This window comes from Charadrius vociferus, unplaced genomic scaffold, assembly GCF_000708025.1.
Source record: "Charadrius vociferus isolate BGI_N301 unplaced genomic scaffold, ASM70802v2 scaffold248, whole genome shotgun sequence".
NCBI classification, from domain to species: Eukaryota; Metazoa; Chordata; class Aves; order Charadriiformes; family Charadriidae; genus Charadrius; species Charadrius vociferus.
Window position 1 is genome coordinate 747,363 of NW_009649851.1, and position 21,207 is coordinate 768,569.

The 21,207-nt window shown below is 43.9% G+C and overlaps 1 protein-coding gene across 1 annotated transcript in view; it reads left to right on the forward strand.

Annotated features, from left to right (window-relative positions):
* The window catches only part of SCUBE2 (signal peptide, CUB domain, EGF-like 2), a 42,037-nt gene extending 33,792 nt beyond the window's left edge, over positions 1-8,245 (forward strand). Inside the window, exons 17-22 of the mRNA XM_009890973.1 lie at positions 574-741; positions 3,304-3,465; positions 4,658-4,855; positions 5,456-5,608; positions 6,692-6,771; positions 7,590-8,245. Of these exons, the coding sequence (XP_009889275.1) occupies positions 574-741; positions 3,304-3,465; positions 4,658-4,855; positions 5,456-5,608; positions 6,692-6,771; positions 7,590-7,742 (914 nt within the window). The 3' untranslated portion in view covers positions 7,743-8,245. The remainder of the gene's footprint in view (positions 1-573; positions 742-3,303; positions 3,466-4,657; positions 4,856-5,455; positions 5,609-6,691; positions 6,772-7,589) is intronic.
* Positions 8,246-21,207: the final 12,962 nt, after the last annotated feature.

A 21,207-nucleotide genomic window follows, 5' to 3' on the forward strand; every position in this document is an offset into this window, starting at 1 on the left:
TGCTTTAAAAGTCTTTGAGGCATGTATAAAGTTTAGTTTAGTGAATTTGCACGATTGCTTATTGTGCGTGGTGTTACTGAATTGTGTGAAAACCTCCATGGTTATCAAGTATGAACATTCAGTAATTATTAAGATTAAAATACTTATAGAAATCTGGAGGTACGTTTTTGGCATCTTAGGTTCAGTGCTAAATTATTTCATTTGGGAGGGGTCCAAGAGTTCTGTAGCTAGAAAGAGCTGATAATCACTACATAATTGCACAGTACAGGTTAAGAGAGGGTACTGGACAGGCCTAGTGTCCTGTGCAGCCGTGCAACAAAGCGTGAAATCCATTCCAGCTCACATGAGGGCTCACCAGCACCAGAGTTAATCTGTGTCTCTTTCAGTTTTACAGGGTATATCGTGTGTATTAAGTTCTGTCTGTCGCTAGCATCCAGTTCTGAAACCCTGGCTCCCAATTCCCAAGTAAAGAGGAGAGCACTTTCAACTGTGGGGTTTCAGGTCCTGTGCAAGCTCACTTACATACCTTCACCTATAATGTACAGGTTGAAGCACGTGTTCTTCCTCTTCTAGATCCGTGCTCACCAGGTGAATATTCTCCTGACGGCTTCAAACCCTGTCTGCCGTGTCCCCTTGGAACATACCAGCCCGAAGCTGGGAGAGTATCCTGCTTTCCCTGCGGAGGAGGTCTAACAACAAGACACAGCAGTGCATCCTTGTTTCAGGACTGTGAGACCAAAGGTGAGGTCAAGATGTGTTTGATGAACTGCGTTGCTCTGCGGCAAAAGTAACTGCTGCTGCTACAAGTGGGGCATTCAAAGGAGGGCCATTCTCTTTTCAAGGATCTCTCCTTCCAAGGATCTCGTAGTTGGCTGGCCTGGCCTGGCTGCAAGTAAACTCAATAAAGCCTCAGTTCTTTTTGTAACTGATTTTTATACAAGACTTGAGAAGGGGTTGGGAGATACGTGGAAGTTGGTCAGTGAAGTCGTCGATCTGTGAAGAGTCATATAAAGGCACAGCAGGGAGAAAACAGGTCTCAAGGAAAACAAATCAAGACCGATATTCCTTATTGACATTTTGGGTTTGAGCACAGCAGCAACATGAAAATGCGAAGGAGGGAATTGCAGTCCTGGAGGTTAAGTAAGAAAATAGTTTCTTCATGTTCATAATGAGAAACTGGCGTGGATGCCTTGGGATATACCTAAAAAGCTAGCATTCAGCTTAACCCTGCAGTCCCCTAAACTTGATCACAGTGGAGCTGACGTGCAATCAGCTCCCAGGTTTTCCCTCACAGGAGTGAAAATCAGGTGGGGATCATGTATTTCAAAATGAAGGAATTTCGTTAGCATCTTGCTTAACTGAAATGTAAAATGCTGAAAGACAAAGTTGTCTTTGAAAATGCTGATAAAAATATGTGTCTATGGAGAGCAATGAAATGTTAATCAGTATAATGGTTTGCTCAGTGCCTTACAGCACGGGTAAAAGAACATAACTTGTATTAAAATCACATGAAGAAAAAGTGTTAATAGAAAAGCTACTGCTGTAGAGTAGAAGCAAGGGATAGAAATAACGTCCTGATGCAAGCATTTGGTAGTGGTTTGGATTAAGAGATCTCTCTAGTGTCAGTTAAGATATGTTTACTATTGAGAATTGCAGCATAACAGAAGAATTTTGCAGTATGGTTGAAAAATTAATATTGCTGGTAATAATATGATAGCTAGTAGATTTCTTCAGTGAAGAATCACTGAATCCACAAATGCTGTTGTTTTGTACTTAATTTTGCGAAGTTAAAGCACTAAAAACCACGTTAAAAGCCTTGGATCAAGATAAGAGGAACTGATTTCAGTTTTATTTAACATAAACAAAACCAGGTCTATAAATGAGGTTCAGTTTTCAAATTAGAGTGGAGATTAAAGGAATTTTTTGGTATTAACTGGAATGAAGAGCTCCGGGATTTGCATGTGGAAGAGGCCACATGAGACATAGAATCACAGATGCAAGAGCTATTTGGAACTTATATCTGAAGCATTTGGATTGGGGGATGGAGTATGTAGGGAAGGACTCCAGGCTGAGCTGTCTGAATACAATGCTCAACAAGACTAGAGTTATTTGGGAGTAAGCAGAGCTTAAAAGGAATTGAAAAAAAGGGACTGTGCAACACAGAAAACTATATTTGGAAGGCAAGGTTGTAAATTATTTTGATGTTGAGCTGAGAGATTTTATTTTCATTTTTTCAGTCTCACAAAGACAAGGAAAAAGAAGCAAGGTGGTGATGGAGTTAAAAGTAAAGATAACATGGCTGATGCTCTTGACTGCTTTCTGTCAGGTTTCAGTACAGACAGTGATGGGCATAGATGCAGAATAGCTAAGCAAAATCAAATGACAAGAAACATATTAGAGATGTAAGTAAAGGCGTTTGGGGTCCTGTATTCTCAGATTGCAATAAGAGAAGAAAATCTTCCTGTCTGCACGCAGGGAACTAGAAAACGTTGCAGATCTGCTAGAAAGGATTTTTGCCTTCTGTCTGTCTATCTGATGTCTAAAACTTCCATAAAATCTGTTATGTTTATGAAAGGGTTTGTGTGTCAGAATGGGGCCTGGCTTTGGCGATGCAGGAGGTACACTCAGCAAGCCCTGCGAGGGCTGAGGCTTGTGTGTCTAGCTAATGTGATGGTTTGCATGACGTGATGAAATAAAGTAGCAGCAGATTGGGTGGAGGTGGCTGTACCCTGAGTCATGGCCTGCTGTGGCAAGATGGTGTGTGATCATGAGAGAAGGCGGCAATATACCTGTTTAGTCACTAGTATTGATGCGGTGTGCCACTTGTAGAGGACCAAAGTCTTTCAGCTCTGCTTGTGGTGGGCTGATCGCAGGAGTATACTAGGATGCAGCAGCAGTGCACACGCTGCTTGACATAAACTGGCAAGAAGGAAAGGTTTAGTTAGTATTTCCACTTAGAGTTCATCTTCCATGTTGAATGTCAGTGGGTAGACCATTTGGTAACACACTATTCTACTCGGTGTTCTGCTTACAAGATCATGGTAGTTATACTCGCTCCCCTGTATCTTTTATTACTGCTTCCACACAGAATTCCTCTATAGCGTTGCATTCGGGATCTTTGAACTTGCACATAGTGACCTGATAAACCTAAATCTGTTCAATTACCTCTGCTTTATTACCCTCATAGTTTATGAATGTGGCATTTCAGTTATTGAAATTATAGTAAGTCCTATAAAATGCATAAAGTTACACTGTAATGTGCTACTGCTGCTTTTTTAATCATGCTGCATATTTATTCTCCAGTTCAGTGTTCTCCTGGCCATTTTTATAATACCACGACCCATCGGTGTATTCGCTGCACAGTTGGGACGTACCAGCCTGAGTTTGGACAAAATTACTGCATTTCATGCCCTGGAAACACCACTACTGATTTTGATGGGTCAACAAATATAACACAGTGCAAAAGTAAGTACAGCAAGATGGTTTTGCTGATCTGTTACAAATTAAAAGACTGGGTCATTAATATTCAGAGTGGCCCTAAGGGCAAAATTTAGGTTTAATCCAGGGAACTTGGAGAGAAGGCAGTGCTGTTGCTCCTCTTTTGCTGCCTGCATCTTATCCCACATGGCTTACTGAGGTCCATGAGAGACCGTTTCTGCAGACTGGTTCCATTATTCTTGTTAAGGTAAGTGATGATTGTGTCTTGCCAGTTGGTGCTGGGTCACTCTGGGTCTTGCTATTAAATCTTCTCTCCCATGATATAGCAGACAGAGTTTGTGTTCTCGGCAGCCTGTTTTCTTTCCCTTCTGTTAAAAGGAATGGAAGTTCGCTCACAAAACTTAAGAAGAAGTGGTTACTAGAGCTATTAATAACAACTTTTGCAAGAGGGAATTACAAAGAGAGCCACTGTTCTAGATTATGGTAGCTGTAGTGTGGGAAGCTGAGGGTAAATTAAAGATTGGAAAATAGCAGGTAGAGAGGTGACTCCTCAGAAGAACCTCTGGACACACTTATATACACACAGATATATATACCCATACATACATAGAAATTTGTTTCTAGGAACTGCATATCTCTCACTTAAAGAATCTGTTCCCTGGGCATGCCACACCTGCACATCAGTGTTACGGTGCTGTAGTGCCCAGACCCTTGAGGCCACACAGAGTTGGGGAGCAACAGGCTCCTGCATGGGGGTTCATTCTCTCTTACTGCCGGCAAGGCTGACTGTGCAGAGAAAGGGCTGCTATACTCCCTATTTGTGCTGCTGCAGGCACGGTGCCTGAGCAGAGCACCTCAGACTCCTGTGAGACTTCAGCTGATAAGACATTCTGTCTGGTGTAAGCAAGTGGAGCATCCTTGCGTGACCATTTTTATGTCCTCTTACAACTGTCTGGCCACTTGGCTGTGGCATGGTCAATAGCACCTGCGGTGTTAACGGGGACTAGTCTGTGTTTCTATGTCTCAACATTAATTAAAACACCAAGGCAGAAGCAGGCAGCGGTGTGAGGTGAAGCTGGCAGAGAACTGTACCTGCATCAGGTGCAAACAGAAAAGCGTGTGTGTCTATCGCCCATGTACTGTTTCTCAAGTTGATTGCAGAGAGAGCTGTAGGATGACCTCACTTTGCCTAATCCTGCATACGGTATTGCTTTTTCAGATAGACAGTGTGGAGGTGAACTGGGAGATTACACTGGATATATTGAATCACCAAACTATCCTGGGGACTATCCTGCAAACACTGAGTGCACTTGGAATATTAACCCACCGCCAAAGCGCCGTATTCTGATTGTGGTTCCAGAAATATTCCTACCAATAGAAGATGAGTGTGGAGACTACCTGGTGATGCGAAAAAGCTGTAAGTCTGAAATATCTACTGCGGCATATGGTATCTACCTCAGTGTGCAACACAGGTTTCTCACATGCATTGCTGTTTACATAAACTAAATGTAGCCTGGCTGGCCTCTACTTATGAGTAGAAATGTCTCTGAATGACAAATTGAGAAATCCTATTTGGTTACGCTGCTCCATAGGTTCGGGTAAAACAAGGGTGCAAGGCTATGATGTGTCAGTGAACCCTGAGAGAAATACTGTGAAGAAGGGGTAGATTGTTCAAGCTAACTAGTCATGAATTATGCTAAGCAATTCCAGCCTGGGTTAGGAAAGAGGAGATGCTTGCTAGTCCCCACAGGTGCCTGATGTGTTAATAAACAGCTTCAGTTTCTGGTTTAGGCACATCCTTCAAACAGTAGACTGTTTTTTTAGGAAAAGGGAAAATACTCCTTGACCAAGTCGTCACTTGTTGATGGCCTGCCATCAGCTGATGGCCTGCCCCATTTTGAGGAATTTTCTGAACATCAGCAAGCATTTCTTGTCATGGCAGTTTAACCTATTTTCTAATTGTTCATTAGTATAAAGCATTGTCAGATAACTGCCTATTGTGTATTTTCTTTGAAAGCTTCTTCCAACTCAGTGACCACGTATGAAACCTGTCAAACCTACGAACGCCCTATAGCTTTCACTTCCAGGTCCAAGAAATTGTGGATCCAGTTCAAGTCAAACGAAGGGAACAGTGCCAAAGGATTCCAAGTTCCTTATGTAACGTACGATGGTAAGCGGGTGTGAGCAGCTGAGCCTTTTTGGACTAGTGCAGCTGCAGCAGTGCAGAACTCCTCGTGGGCTCCTTGACCCTGCTAAGCAGCAGGGTAACCCCGCGCTCTTAGCAGCGTCACTGTCAGACGACTACCAGTAGCTGTTTCCATCTAAAGCTAGTTTAAGGAATTCTGCATTGCACTGCAGTCTTAAGTGTCACTGTATTTCCAGTCTTCTACAGACCTAAACAAAGAGCTGACCTACAAAATGCAGAGCACAAAGCCAGAATCTGGGTTTTACGCATTTTTGTGACTTCCCAGTTCTGGGTTGCTTCAGGTGGCAGCAGAATACCCCCAGTTAGGAACTGGCCAGAGCCCAAGTGCCTCTGCTTCATCGTGTTGCTGCTACCATCTGCAATCTAGTACCAGATAGTAAAATATCTATACTGAAAAGAAGCCTGAGGGGCAAGAGTTTCACCCTGTCCTTGTCAGAGCCACCAGGAGTGAAACTGGAGCTGAGGCTTTGCGCTTCAGCATAAAGGATATGAAAGTGATATGGCATGTTTCTGTTCACACTGGGTTAATTGTGAAGGAGGCATCTTCACTGTGGTCTACAGAGTTTCATCAACAGCAGATAAATAATTTTTCAGGGGAGACCTCTCCTTTTGAAGCATTTCAAGTTTTGATTGACCAGGGGGTTTGCCTTTTAGGAAAGCTTTCTCTTACCTCCTTTTTTCACCCCCACTTCTTGCTGTAGAAAGAAGTCAGTAACAGGTTTGGTATTTACAGATAAGTTTCTGCAGTGCAGTTGGCTTGAAGTAGGCTACTTGGTTACAATATAGACTACAATCCTAGGTGCATTATGGTTTCTTTTGCTTTTGACAGATTGATGCTGAGCAGCTCAGCAGAGTACACTGTTTTCATAGAACACGGTATTTGTAGTTTCTTTAGAGAGGAGCATTCGGAATATTTTCTGACTGCTAATACGAGGGCCAAGTACCACTGGTTCTTTTGGGGGTAAGGCTTACAAGTGTAACCAAGGGAGGTATTGAGTATATAAGCAAAGTGAACCTGCAAATGACTCTCTTATGCATTCCCCGTAGAGGATTACCAAGAACTAATAGAAGACATTGTTCGGGATGGTAGACTTTATGCATCTGAAAATCATCAAGAAATACTTAAGGTATAGTTATTCTTCTAAACGTGTTGGTTTTGATTGAAAATGACACTATTTTTTGCTGGTGAGGTTGCCTCCTGCTCTGCATCCGATCTGCTCCTTGGTGCACTAGACACATCCTACTTCAGGGGAGTGGGGTCAATCGGCACATCCTGATTGTGCAGAGCAATAGATATGAGACCCTTTGGGGAGGATTAAAGGTGGATCAGACCTACAAGGGGGGAAATCTGCGGTGAAGATAGCCCCTTGAGCCTCACGTAGGCTGTGCTGGAAGGAATCAGTGGAGCAAACTGAGGGACGTGGGTTTTCATCTCTTGGGGAAGCACTTGGTGCTGCTACTTGTAGCCTGTAGGTTATCAACGGCCTTTCCTCCTTGGGTGAAACAGATCTCTTTGTGGATTTCACTTCTCTAACCTTGGTTAGGGGACAGTTGCATGGGCGAGTGGAGTGGATGTCATCCCAAGTAAACCTTTATTTTGCTGGATATCAGAGCCAGTGTTTGTTTTGCGGTTTTGGTGTGTGTGGGTTTTTGTTTGTTGTTTTTTTTTTCCCCCCCTTCTTTTTGTTTGCTGTTCTTGGAAGTATATGAGGAGGGGAGAAACCCTGGTGCCACTAATGATAAATGTGAAACTCCAGTGACTTCCTTGGGGCATGAATGTCAGCCTTGCTCCGCTAGTTTCTGAGCACCTGAAACATTAGTTTACTTTTTACTTGAAAAGTAAAATGCCCATAATCTTTCATGATTTAATCAGTCATTAAGCTTTGGTGATACTCACCCTAACTCCTCTGTGGAATTACTATAAAATCTGCTTTCCTTTTTCTAGGACAAGAAACTGATAAAAGCATTGTTTGACGTGTTGGCGCATCCACAGAACTACTTCAAGTACACAGCCCAAGAGTCACGAGAGATGTTCCCAAGATCCTTCATTCGGCTGCTGCGCTCTAAAGTTTCTAGATTTTTGAGGCCTTACAAATAGTTGGCACTGTAATTTAAAAAAAACTAACCAGCCCTGGGCATGCACAGAAGGGTTGTGGTAGGTGGGGCCGCTGTCTGTGTTGTACACAGTGGCAGAGAAACTCCAGGGAAGCTTGCCAGCTCCCATCTTGGCAGAGTTTGACTTTCTCAGCTAATATAAATATTTTGGTGAACAGAATTTTGATTCCTTTCCAGATAATACCTTTTGGGTACCACGATACTTCATGGGTCTCTGAATTGCCCATAATTTCTGTAACTGAATGGTGCCAAGCAGAAGTTTGTCGAGCTCTGCCCTGTTGCTTCATCAGTAACTCTAAAAGCTAATGAGGACAGACAGGCTAAGTAGTTTGGTTTGGGATGAACTCTGGGCGGCCATTAATGCATGTTACCTCAACAAAACTGGGTTCATGTTTGGTCTCGCTGAAAGTGAGAACTAGATTGATGTCTCTCTTTACTTTTGCTATGCAGGAAATCCAGAGCTAAGAGTCAAATAGTTTTAGTCCAAACCAGTAAGTCCAAGAATTGCACAAGGTGTAATTTTTCTCTGAACTGTATGTTGTGTGAGGCATTTGGAGGAATAAGCAAAGGGTTGAATATTATCTTGAATGCTCTGGGTCTGGATCACACTGTGTTCATGCTAATGACCTATTGGTTTAAATGGAGTGATACTAGAATAAAAGCAGGGCACCACAGTAATGGAAAACCGACCCTGATCTGCTGGACACTTCTGTTTTGGGCTGGCTGCAAATATTATAACAGAACAGGTTCTTTGCTAAACCCCAGTGCACGTTCCCTGTGCACAGGCCTGGGACAGCATGAGGCATTGGCTCTTCCACATAGTACAAAATTCTGTCCTCTGAGCTCCTGCAGTTGAACACACAAGCCCCATTTTAAATGCAGGCTTTGCATAGATTATGCTCTATGTACATCATGGTTTAAACCTGTATAAGGTTCTTATATGAACCTCAATCCTTATATTCCTTATCTTGTCTGAGCACCTTGCAATGACCTTGTTGAGCAGCGAAGGGCTGCTTTCCCTGTCTTGCTGGGGAGAAGTAGATGTACAAAGATACTCCTCAATCAGGCTGTGGCTGCCAAAGTAGTCTATGGCAAAATGCTGTTCAAGATTCCCAAACTGTGTCCTTTTCCTCAGGTTGTGTTTCTTGTGTGAGAGAAGGCTATTCTGAAAGGGCCTGTAGGGAGAACTATGTGGATCAAAATGTTTTTGTGGTCTCGGTGCTTTTCTGTCCACACTTACATTACATCACTGTCCTCTGGCCATGCAAACTCTTCCCTCACTGTGATGTACCTTCTGGGCCTTCCGTCTTGAAGGCAGTTGGCCGTAGTCCCGTTCATTTGGAGATGGACTTATGATCTCTATCTTCTGGTCACTGGCAGTGCCGAGTGGTGCAGTGGGCACCAAACTTCCTCTGTGTGTCCCCTTAGGAGAGATACGGACGTTTCGCAGCATAGCCAGGACGAGTGCTCCCTTTCCTAGGGTGTGGAGTCAGATCTCCCTGGGTTTCATTGCATTGGTATGTGGTATTTAACTGTTGTATGTGAATAGTACCATGTCCACAGTGTGACAGATGAAACCCTCATCGAGAGCCAGTCTGAATCTCTTCCCTACATTGTTAGGAGCAAATGAATACTACCAAATGCATCCTCGCTGAACTGTCGTGCCATGGCAGCCCTGTTCTGAGGCACGTGAGGCCGTGCAGCCTGTCTTGTGGTAAGGACATGTCTTGGTCACAGTGTGATGGGAAGGGGCAGTGGGCCACAGCTGGGGAGCAGAGTCTCTCAGGATGGGGTGATGTGATGCTATGTTCCTCTTGCTGCTGCCCAGAAAGAATTGCCATGGTCTGACCAGAGGAGGGAAATGGCTTGTGTTGCTGTTGTCCCCTAGCTGGATGCACTGGGGCTTCTGCTCCAGCTCCAGCTCAAGACCTGCTTGTGGGTTTCTGTGGCGGTGTGGTGAGCGTCCATTCCAGGAACAGGGCCACCAGGTCTGCAGCAAAGGGGAGCAAACAGGTTTGGGGGGAGAAGGGAGGCAGGGGGTGAATTAGCAGAACAGAGGGGAAGGAACCCAGGACCTTGTGCATTCCTGGCTTCTGTGCTTCACCCTGAACAGGGTCCCTGCTGCCTTGCGGGCGAGGAAGGACAGGGGTTATCTGGAAGAGGTATGAAGCAGTGTGATTGGTGAGAGGAATGGTGAAGAGATGCCAAAACAAGGGAAGGTGGTGAGAAAAGCTTGCTACGTCTGTGGTAAAGTGTACTGTTGTGGTGAGACCCCAGGAAGGTGTTTCAAATAGCTTTCCTCTGGCTGCACAGCCCCTCCTCTGTACTGTTTGTGGCTTCCCATGCCAGATAGAGCGTGTCAGTGAGTCACAGGGACCCACCAACCACCTCTGTGGGGCAATGGAGCACTTTGGAATGGTTGAGATGCTGCAGTTCTGCTCCGAGTTCATGAATTAGAGGCCTGCTGGTAGGGCACTGGGAGGAGAGGACTGTGGTGTGCCAGCTTCTGGGCCAAGCCCAGCAGAGTGGCTTTGCGGTGGTCTGTGCGCTCTCTGCCAAAGGAAACAAGCCTGTTCTTGCTGTATTCCCTCCAAAGAAGGCTACAGATCTGAACAGTTCTGTTTCATGTTGCTGAGTGACACACAAATCAGAGTGATTGGTTTCAACACAGATTCAAGAAAACAAAAGTTGTGAAACATCCAAATATGTTTAATTGGTGAAATTGGGCTATCCTGCTCTGTGCATGAGTTGCTGACTTGAGCTTGGGTTTGTTGCACTGCACCTCGTCTTGTAGGCACACCGTTCGAGCTCTGCACGGCTGCTCTGCGGTGAGCATCTCGCCTTCGGTCTGTACAGCGGATCTCAGCTTCGCTTCTTTGTTGCCCCCGTGTGCACTGGCCATTTTCACTGCTGTCTGTGGAAGGAGAGGAGTGTGTCTGTGTGGTGTACGGTCCGAGCCTGAGGAGAAAAAAAAATATTCCCCTTTCTTCAAGAAGAATCCACGGCCCTGTTCGTTTTCTACATAAAAAGTAAATGACTCAAAAGCACTTCTGTTACCCTTGATCTAGCATTATGAATTAAAATTTCCCCTTTTACTGTAGATCTTGTGTGTTCAGTAAAAAGTGAAGAGGGAATTTTTGCCATCTTAAATATTGGGAGAAGCGATAACTGTTGCAGAATGTTGTAACACTTGGCATTGTATCTTCATAGCGATGGTAGTGGCTCTGTAGAAATTTTAATTTCTACTTTCTGTGTGGTTGTAGACTGATGTCTTTTTGGCAACAAATGATTCAAAAAATGTGTAAGCTTACAAAACAGGATTTAACTTTGGAAACAATAATTAGTGTTAACTGGATGACTTAATGTCACCTACATGAGATAAACATAAGGATCTTTTTCATGATTGTAAATTAATGTAAAATGTTTCAGACTGTTACTCTTAATAAGAGAAATAAACCAGCGAACTTTTAGTTGCATGAAAACCTTGGGTAGTATTTTTAGTTGTTTTTGATGTGTTAAATAATAGTTGTGAGACAAAATTAATGGTTGTGTAGCAAGTTATCGCACATCAGATTGACTTTATCCTGGGGACACCTGCTTACCTTAGCATTCTGTTTCATGTAATATATTATTAGCCTGCATCTATACCCATAAAGATACAATTCTTCATATATTTAGTAGTACACATATTTCTGGCTAGTATAATATTAGAATTATCCTGGTATTAAGTCTAATAATTAGGCTAAATATGTCTCCTGTATGATGAGCTGGAGTCAATTGGCCTGTTGTAACCAGCTGTATGAAGACAGAATAAACTACTTAAAGTAACTGCAAAGTATTTTATTACTTTGTAGATTAATCTGATTTCTTTTCTAAGAAAATAAACACCATGCCCCCAAACCGCCTTGTTTAAACTTAAAAATAATTAAAAACAAACAAACAAACCCGCCAAAACCAAGTGAAAACCATTGTTAAGACACAAATTCACAGAATATCTTTAAGATTACAGTACAGTTTCATCAGAGCTTTTCATTAAATCTACTGACTTCATTTCTTAGAATTAAAAAATAGAATTAGGTCATAGGAAATTATAAATGTGTTGATCTATAATAATTTTTAATACTTTTTTTCTGCATTTGTTTCTGTGATATGTTGAGATTATTGGTTGTAGTCAATCTATCAAACTTTTATAAAAATAATTCCTATATTTTCTCCTTAATTTATTCAATTGTTTGTTTGACCCTTAGCTTCCTTTGATCACAGTGACAAGAACTGATTTGTATTAAACTCAGTGTAGCCATCCAGGTTCATTTGGTGTAGTTTTGGAAGATACAACTGTATAATTTAGCTGTTAGCTGTAGAAATCTGACATTGGTTTATATGGAAAAGACAGCAAAGTAAATGTCATAGAGGAATACATAAGTCATGGAAAAATACGATGACTACAGGCTAATCATAGCATAAAACTGTGTTATTCAAATATTCTTCCTGATACTGTGAATGCTGCCCCCTGCTAGATTGCAGCGATGGACTCGTGAGCGCTCAGATACCCTCCAGGACAGGGAATGTCAATGTGAACTCCCAGAACGGTGGGAGCTGAAATTCTGACTGGGACCTTTGGGTGTTTACATAACAGAAATAAATATAGCGGAATATAGAGAGTAAGAGTTGAAGCTTATTTAATTTCAAGGAATCGGAAGAGGCCTGATGCAGGTAAGAAGGAAGGAATAGTATTACGATAATCCTTGGAAACAGAATGCAAGCATAGTGGTCTGCAAATATTTCTGAACTAAATAAATGCAGACATTTTCTATCATGCATGTAGGTGACATCCTGTAAATGCAATAGATGCTGAATCTAAAACCTATGACAACTAAAATGTAGGTATACTTCCTATCACCTTTTTAATGCCGTTCCATTCAAACATTGAGTGTGCAAGGCTGCTGCTAGAGGAGACAGTCAAGAACTTCTTGAAGAACTTGAGCCAAATTCAGGGCGGGTATAAGTAGGTTTGTTTCTAGGCATCCCTGGAACCAAGCTGTCCTACAACAGGTCTTGCTACTGCCCGTTTAGTTTGAACAATTCTTTTGCTGATGGGCAGATTATCACTCTCTGTTGTGGAGGTCTGCTTTCCACAACATGCATTCCGTGACTGTAGAACACCCATGAGCAGTGGTGCAAATACAGCACCTGTGGGGAAATCAAGAGGAGTCAGAGTATTCAAGGGACGGATTCCACTCTCGGAAGGCAAGTTCATGTAGATTTTCTTCAAGTCAGTGCAAATTACATATGACTTTTGGCATGATGCTCTTTTAAACTACCTTATAAAGCCATTTTTAAGTGTTGGAAAAAGAAAAACAAAATCTTTCTCTGTTTAAATATATACATTTGTGCAGCTGTTGTTCTGATTAAACAAATTTTAAATAGTAAAGTTTTTTGAAGTTTGTGTAGCCTGTGTAGTACACAATGAAAAAAATATGTCAGAAAAGATGACCTTGAAATCTTTTTCCTTATTGAACGTGTCTATAAATACAGAGTACATTAAGGAAACTCTGTCACACTGGCTAGCTGCTAAACTTGATCTAATGCAACCAAAGCCTGTTTTTTTTCACTGGGAATTTTATTCAATAGGCAATTTATACGTACAAACCTGGATATTAATCATGTGGCATGAAATTTCCCATCTGTGATGATTCTGAAGATCAGGAAATAAGGGGTTCATAATTTTAAGGAGAGAAATAGTTGCATTGGAAGCTGAAATATTCTGAAGTGGTCACTTAAGATGCAATTTGTTGTTTAGTAGTTCTTGATTCAAGTGTTTCATGTTATACCAACACTAAAAACATCTATGGAATGCTTGTATACAGAGCAAGTTTATGCTTAACTGGATTTAGAGAAAGCTTCATCTTCTGTGCCTGAATCTAATATAGCAGTGGTAGCCTGAATGTGGGTTTTGTGCATTCTTTCCTGCTTGCTGTGTAGAAGAAATGGAACAAAATACTAACTATGGACAGGAGCCTTGATGTGAGCTGGATGGAGAATCTCTATCTGGAATTAAGTTCTGAAGATGAGAAGTGTAGAGGTATGTTAAATGCACACATGTATGTGTGTGTGTGTCTCTCTCTATGTTACATATGTGTGTATGTATTTGACAAGAAGATAGCCTTGTGTGCAATGGCTGTCATGAAAGGAAAGTGCAAAAAAATACAGTTCATGAGTGGAAAAAATGAGTGAAAATTTAAAGAAAGCAGCAAGCTGGTCCAGGAGGCAAACTTGGGAGGAGTGGGATCTGACAGAGTGGGCACAGTGGGTGGCTGGTGAGGTGCAGCTGCTGGCTGGAGGTTTCTTCTGTGTTCCTTCTGTGCCTGCCCAGGCGTCCCCTGGCCAAAGGACAGGGGCAACCACCTGCAGTGTGAAGACAAGGGGCTTTCCTTCCCAGAGCCCTCCCGGGTCCCCGATGCCCTGCCCTGGCAGTGGGCTGCTGCCTTGGGGTGACCGGGGGGGGCCCTGCGTGAGCGTGGGCAGGGCTGGCTGGCCTGGAAGGGCTCCCCGCACTTGGTGCAGGGTGTGCGTGCTGGCTGCAGACATAGGTAAATACATGAAAAAGATGAGAAAAGAGAGGGTCTGAAGCTGGAAGCCTTAGAGGTGTGTAAAAGGGTGGGCAGGTCAGGCAGCGTAGGGCTAGGACAGCATGGGGCACTTCATGCTGGCCAGCGTTACCGCTGAGGAGCCTGCTGGCTCCACGTTGGTGCTGTAGGACCCGCAAGGCTGGGCGCGTTATTTGCAGTTTTCTGTGTTTGTCTACGTGCCCCCCAAAACAGCAGGAAAGAGTTAAGCAAAAGAGCAAATGAGGCTTCAAACACACCTCACGTTTGCATTTGGGGATACCCAAAGTGCTTTAGTTGTGTGCTGTTTGCTGTTGGTGTGGTGCCCCAGGGAGCCATGGTTTGCTCTGATTTTAGAGGTGGAGGTTAGGAGCTGCTTCTTGCTGTGTTGGCACCAGCAACTGCCTCACACCCTCTGTGTGACCAGCCTCTGTAGCTACACGTGTCCCATCACCACTTGGAAGACGTTGTGAAATGCCAGCTCAGCTGGCTCCTGGGGGTGCTGCCTGGAGTAAAACCCATGGATGGCAGCTTAGGGTAAGGGAAGGGATTGTGAATTTTCTGGGGTTTAATGTGGACATTAAGAAAGCATTCCAGAAAACTGGGAATTCAGCATCTGTGTGTCCAGCAGACAAGCCTGTCTGTGACACAACCCTGCTCGTGAATTTGGGTGGCCCCTGGTTTGCTGTTACTGGTGTAGTGCTGGTGTGAGGGGTTGTGTGAAAAAGCTGAGAGGTACCAGTTATTAAAAACAGCACTGGCAGAAAAGTGCTCAGGGGGCCTGTCTGGCTTACATAGCATAACTACTGCGCCCCAGCTCCCGTAGGTGCTAATTCTCTCAGCAAACTTACAAAAATAAAACCCTGAAAAGGCTCATCCATGCTGAGAACAGCACCTTCATTCAGGAGAAGAAGGAAGCCTAGCTCAAGCAACTGAGCGCTCAACACTGCAGGCATTGCTGTCTTCCTCGGCTCGTCCAGAAAGCCCCTCAGCCAGTGCCTGTAGCGTGAGGTGGATGCAGCAGTGCCGAAATAAGCACGTTACAAATACCTGTCCCAGCTCTGTGCAGGACACGTGTCCAACTCAACCATTTGCTCTTGGAGTGGATAACAAAGGCCCAGAGTGCTCTGTCCCAGCAGGACGTGTTTCCACGTGCAGTATGGAGAGGGAAAATCTGATTTGGAAGGTGGTCTGGCTGAGGAGTGCTGCGGGTACATGCTCTGGCACACCTTCATGTCAGAGGCTACAGCCTTGTTCCCCCCTCAGATACCTCTCAGGGTCCATTCTTGCCTGGCATATTGGGGAGGGGCTTAAATAAGGAGATTTTTTTTTTTTTTGAGGATCTGGGAAGATTTGATAATGAGGCGTAGGTTGTGGTGGCCTACGTGAAGCTGCTGTTCCTGGGGGTGTTGGAAGACCGCCGCTCCCTGCGATAGCCGCCCTGTTTGTGCGGTCTGCTCCCCAGGGCTGAGGGCTGTGCCAAGGCAGTGGGGTACTATCCACAGGGCTCCCCACGAGAGGGCAGCATGTGGCCCTAAGAAAGGGAAAAAAAAAAAGGTGTTAAACCCCATGGAGACAGGACAGGTTTTAGGTTAGGTCTTCCTGTGGCAGGAGGCCTAAAACAAAGGGTCTGCTGAAGGCTTCATTAACACAGCAGCTCATGGTGTGCTCCTGCTTTCCTGCACAGATGTTTGAATGGGCTGAGGAAAAGCATCTTGCTGTCTTGGGCTTGCCCAGCAGCTTTGGTGGAATCTAAAGGAGTATTTCATGGTCCACTGGCAACTCTCTGTAGGACACGTGCTCCAAGGAGTGAAATGTTCTTCTGGGTAGCTGTAACAGGAGCTCCAGGCAGCTTTCTGAGGGGGCATTGGCACCGTTAGCCAAAATACACTATTCAGATTTTCCTGGATTAGCAGCTTCTGGTCCCAACCACTGCCACTGATCAATCTTTTTGAAGAAGAGGGAGTGATTTTGGTTTTGTAAATGACTTTTGCATTATTTTATTTTTGCAAAATGCAAATATGGGGCCTGGAAAGACCCATGCCACTGGGCCAAATACTGCTACCTCTTCAGATCGCAGTGGGAGGAGACCCTCTTCTGAACTGAATCCCAACCATCAATCAGGGCTATTCTCCCTTCTTTTCCAAATTACTAGTGAGGAAATGTACAGGTTGCAAGTTGTTGATTTCCAGACAGAATAAACCTCAAAGGAAGCTGGAGGAAATGGGCTGTGAATGCGTAAATTCAGTTGCTGTTATTTACTTCTGAGAACAGTGAGTGATTCTGGCACTCTGCCTGACCCCATCCCTCTCGTGGCTCAGTTCTTACAGATGCCAATAATGGACTCTGAACATTTGTCTTTGGAAATAATATTGCGTGTATAATCAGCTACTGATTTCCTCCATCATTTCAGGGGTGGTTGCTCAGCTCAATCACAGCTTGACTCGTATCAGTGGTTGGACAGATATCTTGTGCTAAATTATACCCAAGGTAGGGCAGAAACACCTCAAAGCAGAGGTAATCAATAGCACCGTGTGTCTCATCGTTCATACCCGCAGTGCACATGCTCCCGTTCTCCTGGGGCAGCTGGCTTCCTTTTCAGCCATCGTGCGAGCTAAAGTATCTTTCAGTTGACTAGACTTGAAGGTGGAGATATTTAACCAAACCACAACACGGTAAACACAACCTCTGTGTTAGGAGAGTTACATTGAAGTACTGTTGACGATTCTGTGCGTTAGCAAATATTAGCACTGAGTATCCAGTAACGTGTCTCACTAAATCTTACCCGTTATGAGTTGCTGCAGTTTTGCGTGTGCCATGTGGAGGGGGATACAATGGTAGCTCACTTATGCTTGCAGCACTTGAGAGTTTTGGAGTCTTGGCTTCATAAAATAAACATAAGAGCACCACAGAGGTGAGAGATCCTGTGTTTGACTAACACTGTGGTGACCTCCTCTCTAATGTGGATGTAAATCATATTTTTATCTTAAATGGATACTGTAAAATATCTTAGGCTTCAATTTTGATTTATCATAAAGTTCCAAAATAAAGATATTTAGATACAATCAATGAACTCAGGATTTGAATGCTTTAAGTTCAAAAATATCTTTTTTCTTTTTTTTCTTTTTTAACCTAAAGCATTCAAATCCTGAGTTCATTGAATATCGGTCTTTTGGGAAACCAGAGCAATTCCAGACTTGATAAAGAACCTATACAAAACAATCAATGCCCCCTTCCTCCCCTCTGAAAGGAGGGGTGCAAAGCTGTCTTAGAGCTGAGCTCCGTAAGAAGGTGGAAATACTTGTCAAATGAAATTCCTCTATGAATACTCCTTTAACTGGTAGAGGCAGAAGAAATTCACAGTCAGTCTTTTAAAAGCATAGTATGAATGTTGTTCCTTGGTGAATCCCACATTGGCACGAATTGAAGTAAGCACCTGTTCTCAGGGCTTTTGCAGAAAAGCTGGGAAATTCCAATTCTGTTCAAGTCACTTGCTTACTTAATCACTGGAGATACTCTGGCATTTTTGTCACCATCACCTGGTAAACTGGGTATGCCATACAGGAACCTTTCAAAAAGCAATACTGTTCAGAGCTGACCTGTACTAGTCCTGTTCCAGAAACAAAGTGAACTTTGTTATTTGTTTTGCTTAGTTTTAAATTATGTTCTGAGATTTGTGTTCTCCAGGAGGTAAGTTGCACACAGCTTGCCTGAGGAGTTCCCTCTCTGGCTCCCCAAGTATCGCTATTTGGGAATCATACCACTCCAAAGCATCTGGAATGAGAAATGCCTTTGCGGTAGATTTATACTTGGGCAGAGGAAAGTTGTCTAGTTAGGAAGTGAGAAAAAGCAGAGACCTTTGAAAGGTTTGCATTACTGCTTTCAGGACTAAGAGTTCCCCCCTGTGGCAGGGAGCTTTCAAATAGGCACCTCTGCTTCACTATGCCTGGATGCTTCCACGCCAGCTCTAAACTTGTCACCCAAAGGCAAAAGAGGTTTAAAAAAGTTTCAGCAATGGCTTCACTCCTGTTGTTACCTGTAAAGTCTCGATTCTCCCAAAACACAGAGGCTATGTTTAGAGAGGAGACATTGCTTTATTCTGGCCGGGGTGCAAGGTGGAATAATTCCACAAATCATGCACACTGAATAGGACTCTCTGCACAGTTTGTATACACGTTTTACAGTATCATTATCATATTAGGACCATCCATCTCTATTTGATTGGTTAGTAATTTACATATGATCACACAATCAAGTTGTAGCTACTACACATGCTCATGGGAAGGGTCTTCACCTGGGCTAGGGACTTTCTGCCCTATGGGCATGATTTTTAGTATTATAATGAAGATAGTTCAGCTTAGGACACTCAGAATTCTCACTTTTTCTGCCAAGTTGGCTAAACTTTTAAAAACATGTAGATTAGTAGCACTTTCAAGGTCTGTATACCTGTATGCTTCAGGATGTTTCATTTCAAAGAACGACAGCAATACTTGCTTTCCTTCATTAGGAGTTCTTTCTCATACGGCTCAAGGATAGAATCCTCATTATCTATGAGAACGTCACAAAAAGTTCTTCTATTAATCATCCCTGATTGCCAGCCTCAACCATGACACTGATACTTGTGAAGAAACATCCCCAAGGCAGACCATCTGGCCAAGTACACAACAACGTGGTTGTGTGCAAGACCCTGTATTGAAAGTTCAGCTAATGCCAATAGTTAACAGGCCTAACTAACTTTAATGCTAACAAAACTGGCTAAGATTCTAACTATAAGACGACACTGTCATTGCACGGTGAGGGCAGAGTGCTGAGTCTGTGGCCTCACACTTCCATAGCACAACATCTTTTATTCTGGAGCCAGCATGCATTTCACACTGATGAAGACATGATGCTATGGGGAAGATAACCCTGGATATAACCACCTTGGCTAAGAGGAAGCAAGGCCCTTTTTAGATCCCAATGGAAAATGAATGAGATGTGGTCTTCTCCTGGCCATTGTGCCCATGGTGCCACGTGTTTTTGAGAATAATTTCTTAGTTTGAAAAGAAAGTACGAGGGAGAAAATGGCAACTTATTTTTGCTCCATGTTTGCAGCAATCGATGGGTAAATATTTAAAACTTCTTGCAGCCAAGTTAGGATCAGGTTAGTAAACTACTTCTATGACTGTAGCTAGGCATGGATGTCATTCTGGGTGTCGTATATCCCCACTGCATCTCCACTAATGTTCAGGGTGTTGACTTAAGGAAAAATTTGGCCAGCTGCCTTGTGATTAATTAGCCACACAGATCTAAAAGCAAACACGGATCTCCTAAGTTTCCTGGGGTAATGTATACATTAAGCACTGAAAAGGCTTCACGTTGGTATCATTGCTCTAACAAATATCCCATGCGATTTTGTGTGCATACTGATGTTTTGTGTACTAAGGAGCGACTTTTCACCATGCTGGGGAGGAAGGGTTTTGCCCGCAGAGCCCTCTGCTTGTAATCCCTGTTCAGCAAAGCGTTTAAGCAGGTACTTAAGTGCGTTGGTGGATAGAAATGGATTGCGGTGTTGGAGTATTTAGGCCAAGAATGGACTCCTTTGTGTCCACAAAACATTGAAAGATCACTGGCTGCTAGCATAAGTGGGGCTTTGTAATGGGTGCTGTGCAGAGCCTTTGTCCCTTAGGCTGAAGAAAGTGAGAAAATTGCTGACAGGGTAAGGAGGGGTGAAAACAACGGCCTGTCTCTGTTCGAGCAAATTTGGTGCTGTTCTTGCTCTTGTAGTGGCTGTTAATCGGTGTCTTAGATACTCTGCTTTTTAGGTGTCACTAGTCCAATGGCTAATGACATTGAAAACCTCTCCCAGCTCCTTTGATGTGGTGAGTCTCTAACCCCTTTGTTAGGGATGGCTGTGAACTACTTCAAGAAGTCAACGGAAGCAGACTCAGGAAAACTATGCAGCATCCTTGTGGTGGGGTGCTGGTCAGCCCAGCACGCCCCCAAGGTACCATTGGAAGCTCTGTTTTTCACACTTTGTTGTCAAGCTCTACTTTGTCCAGGTGCTCTGAGCTGGGTCTGTGACTCTGAACCTAGCTATTGCACAACATCTTTTGTTGGCTTCAGGATGAGCATCCCAACCACTTTGGTTGTAAATGTGATCCTTTTCCTTGCAGAATCCAGCTGCAAGCCTTCATCTCCTGGGTCTCCCTGCCCTCTCCTACCCCTCAGAGCCAGCATATCAGAATCATAGAATGGTTTAAGTTGGAAGTGACCTTAAAGATCATCCAGTTCCACCTCCCCTGCCATAGACAGGGACACCTCCCACTAGACCAGGTTGCTCAAATCCCCGTCCAGCCTGGCCTTAAACATGTCCAGGGATGGAGCTTCCACAACCTCTCTGGGCAACCTGTTCCAGTGCCTTACCACCCTCAGAGTGAAAAATTTCTTCCTGATATTTAATCTAAATCTGCCCTTTCCAGTTTAAAGCCATTCCCCCTCGTCCTATCACTACATGCCCTTGTAAACAGTCTCTCCCCGTCTTTCCTGTAGGTCCCCTTTAGGTACTGGAAGGCTGCTATGAGGTCTCCCCAGAGCCTCCTTTTCTCCAGACTGAACAACCCCAACTGTCTCAGCCTCTCTTCATAGAAGAGGTGCTCCAGCCCTCTGATCATCTTTGTGGCCCTCATCCCACCATCCCCTCCACCATGCCTTGCTCCTCTCCTTTCGGGGAGCAACAACCAGTTCCCTGTTATTTCTCAGCAGCTCCTGCTGGACTGACATAGGACCCGATGCGAAGAAGAGCAGCGCCCTCTTCCTCCTGCCTTTCAGAGCTCAGAGATCTTGAGCCTCAGTGGCATTCCT